Source organism: Micromesistius poutassou (genome assembly GCF_964030765.1).
Source record: "Micromesistius poutassou genome assembly, chromosome: 2".
In the NCBI taxonomy this organism is placed as follows: Eukaryota; Metazoa; Chordata; class Actinopteri; order Gadiformes; family Gadidae; genus Micromesistius; species Micromesistius poutassou.
Window position 1 is genome coordinate 20,329,536 of NC_140272.1, and position 15,211 is coordinate 20,344,746.

General features: G+C 49.7%; 1 protein-coding gene and 1 non-coding gene across 5 annotated transcripts in view; one reads left to right on the forward strand and one right to left on the reverse strand.

Moving 5' to 3' along the window:
• The window catches only part of LOC311339123 (tensin-2-like), a 35,711-nt gene extending 23,599 nt beyond the window's left edge, over nucleotides 1-12,112 (forward strand). The window contains exons 10-26 of one of the 4 annotated variants that reach the window (XR_014633195.1): nucleotides 43-103; nucleotides 427-502; nucleotides 1,322-1,451; nucleotides 2,968-3,033; nucleotides 3,295-3,411; nucleotides 4,132-5,577; nucleotides 5,725-5,857; nucleotides 6,693-7,774; nucleotides 8,221-8,352; nucleotides 8,705-8,797; nucleotides 8,954-9,031; nucleotides 9,288-9,365; nucleotides 9,552-9,720; nucleotides 10,152-10,220; nucleotides 10,627-10,656; nucleotides 10,882-11,100; nucleotides 11,298-12,112. Coding sequence is in view for 2 of the 4 variants with exons in the window: in XM_084464484.1 (XP_084320610.1) it covers nucleotides 43-103; nucleotides 427-502; nucleotides 1,322-1,451; nucleotides 2,968-3,033; nucleotides 3,295-3,411; nucleotides 4,132-5,577; nucleotides 5,725-5,857; nucleotides 6,693-7,774; nucleotides 8,221-8,352; nucleotides 8,705-8,797; nucleotides 8,954-9,031; nucleotides 9,288-9,365; nucleotides 9,552-9,720; nucleotides 10,152-10,220; nucleotides 10,627-10,656; nucleotides 10,882-11,026 (3,905 nt within the window). In the remaining 2 variants the exon portion in view is untranslated. Of the gene's footprint in view, nucleotides 1-42; nucleotides 104-426; nucleotides 503-1,321; nucleotides 1,452-2,967; nucleotides 3,034-3,294; nucleotides 3,412-4,131; nucleotides 5,578-5,724; nucleotides 5,858-6,692; nucleotides 7,775-8,220; nucleotides 8,353-8,704; nucleotides 8,798-8,953; nucleotides 9,032-9,287; nucleotides 9,366-9,551; nucleotides 9,721-10,151; nucleotides 10,221-10,626; nucleotides 10,657-10,881 lie in introns of all 4 variants that reach the window. The other 3 variants (XR_014633196.1, XM_084464484.1, XM_084464485.1) reach the window with 3 other exon arrangements.
• Nucleotides 12,113-15,139: 3,027 nt separating this feature from the next.
• AC3HAE_009734 (transfer RNA glutamine (anticodon UUG)) lies at nucleotides 15,140-15,211 on the reverse strand. Its single transcript has one exon. It is a non-coding gene; the product is annotated as a tRNA-Gln (tRNA).

Sequence of the window (15,211 nt, forward strand, 5' to 3'; positions counted from 1 at the left end):
TCCTGACTCTCTCTCTCTCTCTCTCTCTCTGTCTCGTCGTAGGTTACTACCCCTTCCTGAAGATCTATCAGTCCCTCCAGCTGGTGTACACCTCGGGCGTCTAGTAAGTCACCCTGTTCTGCTAGTTGCGTTGTCCGGCTCTCTTCCAGCCCTCTGGCCGTCTGGCTCAGACGTGTTTATACCGTCCTCTGTCAGTGTTTGGATTAGGCCTGACCATTACTCTAACACCAGCTTGTGTTTACTTCGTTTACGTAGTTTTCCAAATAGAGGTGTGTCCAGACTGGTTTAATGTCTTTCAAGTGGACTCTGCTGTGAAACATTTTGTTTACATGTGTATGTTTGTGTGTGTGTGTGTGTGTGTGTGTGTGTCTGTGTGTACCTGTGTGTGTGTGTGTGTGTGTGTGTGTGTGTGTGTGTGTTTTTCAGTGACCCCCAGAGCTCCAGAGCCAGGAAGCTGTGTGTGACCATGGAGCCAGCGTTGCTGTTAAAAGGGGACATCATGGTGAGGGACAGACGCTTGTACTGTTTGACACACGACGCAGCACATCATGACACACACACAGCGCTTCACGGTCAGCTGAAAGTAGGCCACACTGCTGCTAAAGACTGGCGTGAACGTGACATTTAAATGAATCATAGGATTTTGTCAAATATTAGAAGTACCTATTTTTATTATTTACCTAGACTCACCTTTGCTACTTTTGTTAATGTATAATCAATTTTGTTGTACGATCAATTGTGTGTTCATATATACCACGACGTAGGGCCGGGCGATTAATCGAATTTTGATCGCGATTTCGATTTCAGAGTGAAGCGATCACCAAACTAATATAATCGAGTTGAAATGATTAAAAAATAATAATAATAATAATAATAAAAAATAATAATAATAATTTAATAGAAATTGCAGAATAGCTGGATTCATATCTGGACTTTATTTTCTATTTGACCATTCTGTGTATATTTTTAAGGGGAAATTTCGAAGTTCTCATTTACAAAGTGTTTTTTTGGAGAGAAATTATGAATAAATGCATCATGTTTTCAAACTCAAAAATAATCGTTTGCATAATCGAGATTTCAATATTGACCAAAATAATCGTGATTATGATTTTTTCCATAATCGAGCAGCCCTAGCACGACGGCACCCCAACGCTTTCACAGTGACTACTATACACCAGCAACATCAAGTCTGCCTCCTGATCACAGAACATGATATAGAACGCAGGCATCTATATTTAGAATCCACACAAAGGAAGCCCGCTGTGTCTGTGTACCTTAGACCTACGTCTTTATCCCCCCCCCTCCACCCCTCCACCCCCAGGTCAAGTGTTACCACCGGCGGCCGCGCAGCGCCCAGAGAGAGGTGGTGTTCAGGGTCCAGTTCCACACCTGCACGGTCCACGGAGCTCAGCTGTGGTTCGGCAAGACTGAGCTGGACTCGGCCTGCTCAGGTACGCCCCCTGGTGGCAGGGGGGGGCCAGAGCGCTCGGTCAGGAGACGCCAAACAGGCCGTCTGTGCAGGCAGTCCCACACATTCCTTTACTTTACGGACGGAAAATGTGTGTTTTAACCTTCAATTCAAATGCATATGTGTTGTAAATGCACTATGAACACCCGTGCAAGTGTGTAAACAGTCGTGATCGTAGTCCAGTGTTAACTGACTGTTGAAGTAAATGAATGGTGATGAAGAGAAACTTCTTTTTAGGACACGTCGGCCAGCGAAATATTTGATTTAATATTAGAGCATGATCATGGGAAAGTACAGGCAGCAAAGTTACCAAGGATACATTCAGTGAGACAACGGTAAACAAGATGCTTATAGGGAAACGTTTGCATTGTGGGTAGGGAGTATACAGTTAACAAAGTGGGAGTGACCATTGTGGAGAGTTTAGGATTGGCGGGAGAGGCCAAGTTAATTTGTAACACACTATGGGGGAAGTGGACATGTCTGCAAGTCTGTGAGACAGGGCTGCAATAGTTCAACAAATCTACACAACAAAGAAGTCAGTGGATTGGCCTGGCCTCAGTATCAGACTCAGTGGCTCCAGTGGGAATGCAAATCTGAACCACCTTGACCTCTCTCAGTTAGAGAGAGGAAGGGTGGTATCTTAAGGTCCAAGGAGAATGTAAACAGTTCCTTTTAGATTGACTAGTAATTATATAAACAAGCTTGATGTAAGGTTTATAATTGTGTATTATAGTTATGATTCATATTTCCACGACAAACGGGATCCTATGGGCAAGAACCACTTGTTCCCCAGCAAAGGCTGAAATCCCACAACGCTGTGAACAGCTCTCCAGAATACAAGATCCTCGTTTCTATTGCACTTTATGTTTATACACACACACACACACACACACACACTTGAATCAGATAAGGCGTGGCGGTGCCTGGTGAGGTGAAGCAGAAGCAGCTGTCCTCAGTAGGCCACGCTCTGGGGACAGTTGAACTGTGTCCTAAGTGCTGCGTGACAACGCCTGCGTGTAAATGCAGCGACGCCGACTCCTTATGAAAGAAATGATAGAACGTTGAACTGCACTGCACTGCGCTACTCTATTTTTAGAGAGTTTTTTCCACAAATGAATACATGCATAGACACACACATACGTACACGCACATGCACACACACACACACACACGCACGCACGCACGCATGCACGCACGCACGCACACACACGCGCACACACACACACACACACACACACACACACACACACACACACACACACACACACACACACACGCATGCACGCACGCACGCACGCACACACACGCACACATGCACACACGCACACACACGCTACTACTTAACTTATAACTTATTACTTAACTACATTAAGTACACGTGTATTCATTTTGCCGAATATATTTTTCTTTTGATATGAGTTGATATGATATCTTGAGACAGAAATGACTGTTGACAGTATTTACTCAGCTGTCTTTTCTGTTTGCTTGTCTCTCTGCAGATGACAGATTCCCTCCCGATAACTCGGTGGAGTTTATCTTCTCCGGCGGTCCAGATAAAATAAAAGGTGACCACCGCTCCGTCTTGAACCCATGTCACAGTGATCCCTCTGCATGTGACCGCAGCCCCACAGTATTGGAAAACTGATTCAAAAAACAAAACCATAATGTTGCATTCATTTGTCTGTACTGAAAATAGTACATATTTTAACAGTTGATGTTCAGCAAACAATAAAGCACAGTTTGAATCCTCAGTTATAAATGATTGTTTTTTAATGATCATTAAACTGTGTGCTTCTCATCAAAATAACTGCAATGTGTTTGGCCAGGGCGTGAATATCAGAAGAACGACCCATCCGTCACCGTGGACTACAACACGGCCGACCCGGTGGTGAGATGGGACTCCTACGAGAACTTCAACCTACACCACCAAGACAGCCTGGAGAGTAAGACGACTCACACACACACACACACACACACACACACACACACACAGACACACACACACACACACACACAAAGAGAGAAATATAGAAATAGAATAGAAGGACATAGGGATGATAAGAGAGAGATAGTGAGAGAGAGATAGTGAGAGATAGTGAGAGAGATATAGAGAGATAGTGAGAGAGAGATAGTGAGAGAGATATAGAGAGATAGTGAGAGAGAGATAGTGAGAGAGATATAGAGAGATAGTGAGAGATAGTGAGAGAGATATAGAGAGATAGTGAGAGAGATAGAGAGAGATAGTGAGAGAGATCCCCACCATCCGCCTGCAGTAAAGAAAAGGTCACTCTAATGCGTGCAATGATTTATTTACAATTTAAATTCCCGATCCCTTTGATAATTAGTTGAATGCACCCAGCGATGGAAATGTTATTGCTCGTAAAGACATGAAACGCTTGAAGAAAAAAACGTAAAAGGGTTTTTTATATCCCTCAAAGACTGGCTAGTGTGTCACACAATGTGACTCCGAGAAACATACACAACACACAAAACACAAACACTTTATTTTATTTGAAAGGGACATGTGCAATTAAAAAACAATTAAATGAGAACTATATTCAATTAACATGGCAAGTGTGACATATGCTGCACACATATATATATATAGAGATATATATGTATATATATATATGTACATAACTGTAATATCTCCCCCCATGCAGAGATCCCTCACACGCGGGGCCCTCTGGACGGCAGTCTGTACGCCCAGGTGCGTAAGCGACGGGGCCCGGGGTCGACGGCGGCCGTGCGTCTGTCTCTGAGCCCCACCGTGAGGCCCCAGACGCCGGCCACCGCGCCGCAGCCTCCCGCCCCCTTCAGCTCAGCCCCGGGCCGCCCCTCCGCCCCTCCCCCCTCCTCCCCCTCCTCCTCCTCCCCCTCCTCCTCCCCGACGCGGCCGGAGGAGGACGGGCCGGACAGAGCCGGGAGGGGGGGCAGAGAGCGGGAGAGGGAGACGGCCATCCTGGACGACGCCGAGCCGTCGGGGCCGGCGGCGGTGGAGGGCGTCCGGCGCGGCGGGGGGGGTGGGGGGCCCCGTCCGTGCTGCAGCCCCACCGGGGCGGGGGGGAGGCCGGGGGAGGGGGGCTGGGAGAGGGCCAGAGAGGGCCAACACCATCACGCCCACCGCGCCGCCGCCGCCGCCGCCGCCAAGAACAACCCCAAGAGCCGCACGCTGCCCGCGCTGCCGTCCAGACCCCTCTCCCCGCCCCCGCACCACGCCCTGCACCACGGGGAGCTCTACCACCGCCACAGCGGCCACCCGCTCCCGGAGCTGCCCTGGGAGTGTCCGCCCGCCCCCGTGCTGTGCGTGCACCGGGCCTGCTACCCCCACTCCACCCCGGAGCTGGCCCACCCCCACCCCCACAGCTACAGCCTGCCCGCCTCCAGCCGGGCCTGCTCCCCGGAGGAGTGTCACCTGGTCCACTACCCGGTGGGCCGCGGGCCGCCCTCCCTCCCGCCGCCCAGCAGCAGCGGCGGCGGCCCCTACAGAGAGCTGTTCTTCCACCCCCCCGCGGCGCCCTCTGGCTGCGGCTGCAGGGACTGCGCCGGCCGGAGGGGGGAGCACCACCACCACCACCACCACCACCAGTCGTCAGCGTCGTCGTCGTCGGCGGCGGTGAGACTGTTCCACCCGCTGCACTCGGACAAGTCGGGGAGCCTGCAGTGGGGCCGCGAGGTGGAGCTACAGCAGCAGGCCAGAGACGGACCCCCGCTGTGGGCCGACAGCCACTGGGAGGCCCAGAGGGAGGCCGCCGAGTTCTGGCAGCACAAGGCGGCCGCCGTGCAGCCGTACCGCGTGTGCCACTCTCCCCTGGAGCCGCCCCAGACCGCGGACCCAGCGGGCTCGGTGCTCGTGCTCCACCAGGGCTACCGCACGCCGCCGCCGCCGCCGCCGCCGCCGCCGGCCCACCTCTCCTGCGCCTGTGTCCCTCACCAGGCGTCCCCGGCGGAGAGCCGCGAGAGCAGGGGCTACGCGTCGGGGTACCAGTCCGGGTCCTCCTCCCCGCTGCCTCCCACCAGCCCCGCGCCCGGAGCCTCCCCTGGGAGGAGCCCGGCGGCGGAGAGCCCCGCCGGAGCCAGGGGCCCCCCGGGGGACACCCACCACACAGGTACGCCCGCTGGCCCCCCCCCCATCGCTGGTCCATTGTGATTGGCTGACTCGGCTAGCCTCGGGCAAGGAAGTCCTGTGTGTGTTTTGATGAAACCAACAGACTGTCTCTAATATATTTCGTGTTTCACTCTTTATTTACCCTCAGAACAATCGGCCCAGGCTGACCTGAAGGACAACAAGTCCCGGAGTTCGTCCAGTGACCAGGAAAGCTCTGCTGGGATGGAGGTGGACCAGGACTACACGCTGATATGCAGCACCCCGACCCAGTCCGACGTCAGGTTGGTGGTCTTACAGACACAAACAGACACCTCAGCTCGTCCTCCTAGACCTTGTTAGGGTAGCAGCATCGCAACATTTTCTTTACATCCTGACAGAAATCAACAAATTAAATTCTCTGACTAATTAACTTTTCTTTTTAATTGTCGCGGGCCTATAATAAGCATGTCTCATCGTTTCAATTTGCCCAAATTAAATTAATTCATGGCCTACCAGCCTACCTACTCACTGTGCACGACGGCTGAGCCTTCCTCAAGGCTGGGCCGACCAATGCTAGAGCTAGCAGGCTAGTGAAGGCTGGGCCGACCAATGCTAGAGCTAGCAGGCTAGTGAAGGCTGGGCCGACCAATGCTAGAGCTAGCAGGCTAGTGAAGGCTGGGCCGACCAATGCTAGAGCTAGCAGGCTAGTGAAGGCTGGGCCGACCAATGCTAGAGCTAGCAGGCTAGTGAAGGCTGGGCCGACCAATGCTAGAGCTAGCAGGCTAGTGAAGGCTGGGCCGACCAATGCTAGAGCTAGCAGGCTAGTGAAGGCTGGGCCGACCAATGCTAGAGCTAGCAGGCTAGTGAAGGCTAACCAATGCTAGAGCTAGCAGGCTAGTGAAGGCTAACCAATGCTAGAGCTAGCAGGCTAGTGAAGGCTAACCAATGCTAGAGGTAGCAGGCTAGTGAAGGCTAACCAATGCTAGAGCTAGCAGGCTAGTGGTGAGTGGCTCTGAAGGAGGCTGATAGGAGGGGTGAGACTTTTGGAGACTTCCAAAATCGTTGAAAGTACTTCTTACTTTGGCTGGTTTCTCCCAGTTGTCCGACCCGAGCCTTGACGTTTCCCGTTCCCTCCAGGATCACAGAGGAGTGTGTTGACAGCAGGGCCCTCCAGAGCCCTCCCCAGGGGCCCAGCCACCGAGCTGCGTCCTCTTCCTCTCTGGAGTCCAACAACGACACCAGCAACGCCGCGTCCCCAGCGCCGCTGGAGCCGCCTCCACAACCCCCCCGCTCGCCTCCACCACCCCCCCGCTCGCCTCCACCACCCCCCCGCTCGCCCAGAGACCCGTCAGCCGACGCGGGCGCCCGCGCTCCGAGGTCGGGGTCGCCGGCCGACGGCGGCGGAGACGACCGAGAGACAGGAAGTGCAACGGAACCCGGCCAATCGGACACGTCCTCTCAGACCGCCGTCACCGTTCCGTCGGTGACCAACGTCCAAGTGCAGCTCAACGGCTCCGCCCTCCCCGGGGACGCCCCGGGAGCGGACCGCCGCCGCCGCAGCAGAGACGGCGCTCTGTCCAGCGGCGGCTCCACGCCGTCGTCCCCCGCCCGCTCCTCCCAGGGCTCCCCGGCCCGGGGCCCCTCCCCGGCCCGGGGCCCCTCCCCGCAGCGGGCCCCGGACCGGAGGCCGTCCCCCGACCGGGAGAGCCCGTCGGACGCCAGCAAACCGCCGTCGCCGGTGCCCGACGGCTACAGCACCCCCACCTTCCCGCTGGCGTCGTACTACTACCCTCTGCTCAGCGTGCCCCGCGTGCCCTACACGGGCTACACCGCCGTCACCATCCCCGCGCCGCAGCCCCCGCTGCCCGAGAAGAAGCGCTTCTCCTCGTCGCCGCTGGCGCTCAACGGCCACGGCGCGCTGCTCAGGGCCGCGTCGGCGCCTTCCTCCTCCTCCGCCTCCACCTCCTCCTCCTCCTCCGTCTCCTCCTCCTCCGTCTCCGTCTCCTCCTCCTCCTCCGCCTCCTCCACCTTGTCGTCGTCGTCGTCCAGCCAGCACCACGTCACCTTCTGCCCCTCGGTGGCCGAGCTGCCCCCCCCCCCGGGGAGGCGGGGGTCCTCTCAGTGCGGCGGTAGGGAGGAGGCGGAGACGAAGGTCAACGCCAAGTTCGTCCAGGACAGCTCCAAGTTCTGGTACAAGGCGGGCATCTCCAGGGACCAAGGTAGGGGCAGCTGCAGGGCGCGTTGCAATTCATCGGATTTTAATCGTGATTTAGATTTTTGGGTCAAACGATCTCCGACTAATATAATCGAGTTTACATATTTGTACATTATTTTCTATTTGAACATTTTCTATTTGAACATTTTGTGTATTTTTTTAGGGGCAATTTCAAAGTTTTTTTGGAGAGAAATGCTGAATGAATGCATTATGTTTAAAAATATATATATATCATATGAATAATCATGATTTCAATATTGACCAAAAATAATCGTGACTCAGATTTTTTCCATAACCTTGCAGCCCAACTTTGAAGGCACTTTCATGGTCATTTTCCCTCTTTTGTGTAACAACATCAATCCATGAGAGATGTTAATGTTGGCCTTTGAATGCCAAGCACGGCCTTGAATGACTCAACTGTACCTCCTTCTTCCTCTGCTTGTCCTGCAGCGATAGCCGTGTTGAAGGACAAGGAGCCCGGGGCCTTCCTCATCAGGGACAGTAACTCCTTCCAGGGGGCGTACGGCCTGGCCCTCAAGGTCACCACTCCTCCCCTCAACGCCAACCTCAACGCCAGCAAAGGTCTGTGGAGACCGACCGCCTTAACATAGCTCAAAGATTAAGGTCTGCTCTTTGGGGTAGCTTAAGATTAGATCAAAACAGAAGATACCTTATTAATCCCAGACAGGAAATGAAGGTATATTGTGTCAAACTATTTGATAATTAACTACTCAGTTGAACACAACATCTACTGAGGGTTTTCTCATTCTCATGCTTCATTTGCATCCTGTTAATATTAAACCAAAAAAAATAGTCAACGCTGAATCATGCAGACGTTGATTCAGTTCTGCAGCACCAGACAAACCCAAACGTCCCTCCTGAGTCCTTCTGCGAGGCTACAGGACGCTGTTGACGTCTCCTCTCTGTGCGGCAGGAGATCCTCTGGAGCAGCTGGTGAGACACTTCCTGATCGAGACGGGCCCGCGGGGCGTGAAGATCAAGGGCTGTCAGAACGAGTCCTACTTCGGTTCGTAGCACTGTGGGGGGTGGAGGGGGGGGCGCTGATATCCTGTGATATGAGATCCGCTGATACGCTTGACACGCTCAGCCCGGTTACACGATTGACGGTCTGGATTTATTTTGATTATGTCATCCTCTTTCCGTATCTCTCGTGTTCTTCCAGGAAGTTTGTCTGCGCTCGTGTACCAGCATTCAATCACTCCCATCTCCCTGCCCTGTGCCCTGCTCGTCCCGGACAAAGGTAACTCATCTGTCTGTATCGTTGTCTCTATACATAGCGCCGGGGCTGGGGATCGCTTCGGTCCTTTTGAGTATTGCTTACAGTTGAATTATTTCATTAGCTGAATGAATCGGTCCAAACCCTCTCGGCGCTCGATATGCTGCGTGTAGGGTGGGATCGTTGGTATCTCTAATGGTTCCCTGCTGTCCCACCGTGTGTGTGTGCAGTGTATGGAGTTACACCACAGAGATGTAATCCTGTGACTGTGATGTTCTAGATCTGGTGGGGGAGCTCCAGGAGATACAGAGTGTCACCAACACGAGCACAGCGGCAAATCTCCTCAAGCAAGGAGCAGGTAGCGTAATAATGGAACCCCGCTTTATCAAGACACTCCAACAGTGTGGTTGTTCATGGTTATGTTTAGATGGGGCTTTAGCGAGAGCCGAGACTGTCCGGCTCACGACGCGGACAGATAAAGGACATTTATTCAACAAATTGTAACACTATGTCCGTTTGTTCGTCGTCTTCCGTCTCTTCCCAGCATGCAATGTGTTGTATCTGAACTCTGTGGAAACCGAATCGCTGACAGGGCCCCAGGCCATCTCCAAGGCAACCAAGTGCACCCTGGCCCTGAGTCCCCGTCCCACGGCCACTGTGGTCCACTTCAAAGTGTCCATGCAGGGCATCACTCTGACGGACAGCAAGAGAAGGTACCTCTCAGTAACCGCAGCGAGGTCGTCCGCTGGCCGGGCTGTCGAGCGCCGCTGGGTTCAGACCCCAACTCGTTGTTTTACCTCGGCCCAGATTAGGTCACAATGATGTAGTTTGGCGTTTAGTTTAAACAGGATGGTGAGCTTGTTGAGTAATGATGACTTTTTGATGAATTGGTATTTAGGAGCAGACATTTAACGCATACTTTAACGGCTAAGTCTATGTTCTCCAGCGGGGCCTGAGTTCTGTTTCAGATCAACTTACTGTATTTACTCCACGGGGACCACAGACAATATGAGAATGCATTGAAGTAACGTACATGTACTTTACATACACTGAAAATATATATTTTTACAGCTGGGCAATTGTTTTGAATTCATATTATGACCTATTCTGAAAACTATTTCTCTGTATGGTTTCGTCTACCCAGGCTGTTTTTCAGAAGACACTACCCAATCAACAGTGTGACGTTCAGCAGTTTAGACCCTAAAGACCAGAGGTGGGTTGTGGTATGATTTGAACGGTTTAAATGGTATCTTATGGCTAGACCGTTGCCAGCTCTCTCCTGCTTGAACATTCTTATTTGTCATAATCGTTTAGCTTTGTCGGCTGCGAAGCTAGTGGACATTAAAGTAGAGGTGGGCGATATATGGATATTATGGCAATATTGAGATCTGATCAGTGATAATGGTAAATATAAAATGGTAATATATTGATACATTTTTTGAAGGTATACAGTTATGAGTATATCGCCCAACTCTAGCTTGAATGTTCTTTTTGTTTTTGTTCTCGTGACTTTGTCCATAGACTATATTTTTGGCTGTTTAAATGGTTGGACCAAGCGATGAATTTGGTCAGAGAGATGGTCCTAAGCTTTTGTCTCCGTCTCTGTTTGTGTGCTTCAGGTGGACTAACTCTAATAGCACATCAAGCAAGTAAGTGCTTGGGTCTGTTGTGTGCTTGGTTGTGTGTTCACTGTTTGTATTGTGTTAGTCCGTGTTGCTTTTACCAAATACGTGCGATAATTGCATGGCAAATGATCAACACACAATTGATTTGTCTGGAATTGTGAAAGGTTTTTGTTGTTGTTGTTGTTGTTATTATCCAATATAGTAACAATAAGCCTCTTCTTATGACCAATCCCACCGCCCTTCCCGTAGGATATTTGGCTTTGTGGCGCGGCGGACAGGAAGTACAACGGAGAACGTGTGTCACCTGTTTGCAGAGATCGACCCGGAGCAGCCGGCCGTCGCCATCGTCAACTTTATCAACAAAGTCATGCTGGGCCCGCAGCAGCGGCGATGAAATGAGTTCACACACATGAGACTCATGAGAACATCGTAGGACTTCTACATGTAAACAAGTTACTTCTGAATGAGGTGTGTGTGTGTGTGTGTGTGTGCGTGTGTGTGTGTGTGTGTGTGTGTGTGTGTGTGTGTGTGTGTGTGTGCGTGTGTGTGTGCGTGTGTGCGTGTGGCGTGTGTGCGTGTGTTTATGTTTTGGAAATGTATACCAGCAGCTTATTTGAGCTTGAGTGAGTAATTTGGGGTTTTATTTTGTCCATTTTTTTTTACAGAAATACCAAATTTATCGTGTAGTCAGTCACAGAAGAATGGTTTCGACTAGCAGCAGTTGTAGCGACAAAACTTGTCAAGACATTTTTGTAGTCTTTTTTATTCTGGGTTTTTTTCAAACTTCTTTTTTATGTTCATGTACCAAAAGATGAATTTAATCTCACATTGTGGACCTTACACAACTCACAACCACACGACTTAACGGCTGTGGCTCAGACCCATTTTTGATGTTGAATACCTTTGGAAGGTTTGCTTTTCCAAAAAAATTACAAATTGAAACATGATTACTTGTCGGAGTTACAACACAGTTATTCCACAGCCTGGGTGTCTGCACAACAATCAAACATCACATAGATACACATTTTCAAAAAAAATGTTGTTTGAGTCCATCAATATTTCAAAGTTATCCTTTTGCGCTTCTAGAATATTCTGACTTAGATTAAGAAGTGGTCTGAGGGTCACTGTTTAACCAGGCAGACTGGGTGACATGACATGTTGGTACCTTAACATTGTTGTACAACAATATAACAACGATCATATATAGCATATGTACAGTTTGGTCTTTTTAAGAAGAAAGGACCAAGAACCTAAAGCCAAAGACTTTTTTTGCTGGTCCTGGCGTGTTTAGTACCTGTGTGCATTTTTGTGTGTGTTTTATATGCAAAGGCAGCACATTGTGTGGCTGCAGTTCACGTCATTTTCATAACATTATAATATAGTTATAATAAAAGTTTAATAACAGAACTAATATATTTTAAAGCCCTCTATACAGTGTGGAGAATAAAACAATGTTTCCAACGATTTGCTCATACTAATAAAACAAAACCATTTTTACCAAATACATGTGTATGGTTTCTTATTGAAAAAAATAGCTTTTTTATGTACATTTTTATAGAGCTATCAAAGAGCTCTGTCAATATAAGTGTAGGCCATTGTGTATTTTTAGAAACACTCGATTTTTTATCGCGTTCGGTACTCAATAATGCCCTCATGATCAGTAAGTCTAAAGTAATAACCCTCCATAGAAACTTCTGCATGTAATCTGTCACGGTTATGGGTTGGTGTCACATAATTCACTTCCTGTTCCTTGTCGTCCCTGGTTCGTCTTGTGATTATGTGTCTCCGCCCCTCACCTGTGTCTAGTTTGTGTTTTGTCCAATGTCCGCCTGCCTCTCGTTTGTACCTCGTTCCCTGCCCACCTGTGTCTTGTTTAGTCTTGTGTATTTAAGTCTCCCCCTTTGTTCCCTTCACGGGTCGGGCATTGTACATACTACCTACACTATTGAGGGTGTATTTTGCCACGGCGCTTTTTGCCTTGTACTTGTTCATATGTAAGTAAGTAAAGCCTTTTGTTGTGAATCCACGTTGTTGTGCGTTTGGGTCCTACCAAACCTTGTAGCCCGTTCCTGACATAATCATATTTATTTTAATCTGGCTGAAACAGCATCCATCTCCAATTATAGAGCTGTTAAATCTTGATGCTGCAACACCTGAATTTCCCTCCTGGGATTTGTACAGTGTTATTAATCAAGTCTCAGGTATCCACTATTCACCAGGGATGATCCCTTATCTAATTAAAAAGCTCAGCTGGAAGATGAAGAGATGCCAGCAGCCTTGGAGGTGACAACAGGTTCCCTGGCTGCTCTGTGGGTGCCCGGTCCACCCCAGCCTGGTGTGACTGTCTGGTGTGCCTGTGTCTGTTGTCTGGTGTGTCTGTCTGTTGTCTGGTGTGCCTGTGTCTGATGTCTGGTGTGTCTGTTGTCTGGTGTGCCTGTGTCTGTTGTCTGGTGTGTCTGTGTCTGTTGTCTGGTGTGTCTGTGTCTGTTGTCTGGTGTGCCTGTGTCTGTTGTCTGGTGTGTCTGTGTCTGTTGTCTGGTGTGCCTGTGTCTGTTGTCTGGTGTGTCTGTGTCTGTTGTCTGGTGTGTCTGTTGTCTGGTGTGCCTGTGTCAGTTGTCTGGTGTGTCTGTGTCTGTTGTCTGGTGTGTCTGTGTCTGTTGTCTGGTGTGTCTGTTGTCTGGTGTGCCTGTGTCAGTTGGTGGGTGCCCGGTCCACCCCAGCCTGGTGTGCCTGTGTCTGGAGTGTGTGTTTCTATATATGGTTTTGGCAAGATTTCAGGAGGTTCCCAATTAGAAAGTGGATACACTGAATCCAAAGTCGCAAAAACGGGAGATGACGAAGCATACTCCATGTATACTTCTGTTGACTTGCATCTCTGCATGGGCGACACCGAAATGACAACTTGTTTAACTAAGAGTAGAGAAAATATAATAATATACATTACATAAAATACATTTATTAAGCTAATGCTTTTGTCCAAAAGGACTTTCAATAGTAAGTCTGTAAGATTAAGATATAACCTAAGTGCAAGAAGCATAAAACTCATCAAATAAGAACTTCTTTCAGCGTTCCTATATAGAAACGAGAGAGAATTTGTTTCTTTATTTTTTTCTCTGACCAAAGACGCAGTGTGAACAGATGAGTGTTGAGCATGCAGTGGAGGAGGGTTTCAGCTGTCCTGACGTCAGTGGGCAGCTCATTCCATCATTCCGGAGCCACGGCAGCAAACAATCAACATTTTGATGATAGGCTACTTGGGTAACCATGTAGTCAGGGGACAACAAGCCGCCTGGCAGTCATGGAGCATGTGGGACGGGCTAGGGCGTGAGGTTTGACCGTGTCCTGGATCTACGATGGGCCTGAGCCGTTCACATCAGGGTAGGCAAGTACCCGCGACTTTAATCGGACGCGAACAGCCACCGATGGCCAGTGCAGGGTGCGGAGGAGTGGTGCAGAGTGGGAGAACTCATCCACAATGCGGGCTACCACATAATGGATGAGCCCTGAGGATGAATGGCACATTCATGCTGCTACGACCGTGAACCAACCACCAATTGAGTCGTGTGTCCTCTGCATAGCTGCGGTAGTAGAGGCCACGCTGGTGAATGACTGAAGCCAGTGACTTGGTGAACAGAGAGAAGAGAGAGGACCCAGGGCAGACCCCTGAGGGACCCCAGCAGTGGGACAGGCCGTCTCATGTGAGAGGCCAGCCTCGAATCCAGACCGGTGAGGGTCATGAGGGTCGGTCTGCTGGAGGTATGCAGAGCAGGGTCACTCTATGGTAAATCAGATTAGGTTAAGTGTGGTTTTCTATCAAAGAGGGTTCACTCCCGCTGCCGTAACTCAGTTAAACTTCGTAGTCAAAGAGGCGGTAATGAGATGAATGACGAAAGGAATGAGGATGCAGCAGTAGACTGAGAACGGTGAGAGGGAATGGGGTCAAGAGGGCAGGTTGTTCCGGGAAGGGACCCCGTACCTCATGGGGATGGAGTGGTGGAGGGGATTATCAGGTGGTGAATTTAGAAGCATATGTCATCCGTCCTTTTTACAAAGTAGTTCACAAAATGGCTCCGTAGAAGGTCACGGTAGGTGGCGGAGCAGCGGGGTGGACGAGATACAGAAAGGTTTTGGGGTTTTGGAGAAGGAAGGAGCTTTTAGCTGTAGCTAGGGAGTAGTATACATATGTATACAAATGTATAGTATACGTACAATATAGTACATAAACATATAAACTAATTACATGGAGGGACTATATATACGTATATTGAATTTACTAAACCTGTGTATTTAGTTTGTTTCATTTTTGTTGGTTTAGTTTTTTTTTTTAACTACAAATAATATGTAGGCCAACTCTTTTGACAGTATATGTATCCTCAAACACCTCAATAGTGAGATACTCTAAATATGACGCACTGCCTTTAAATTAAGTTACATACCGATGCAAGGTTGTAGCCTATTTTGTTATAAATTATGTAAATGAGGTGCACTAAAAACTCTCAAAAGGACGAGGTCCCACCGAGATTTGAACTCGGATCGCTGGATTCAAAGTCCAGAGTGCTAACCATTACACCATGGGACC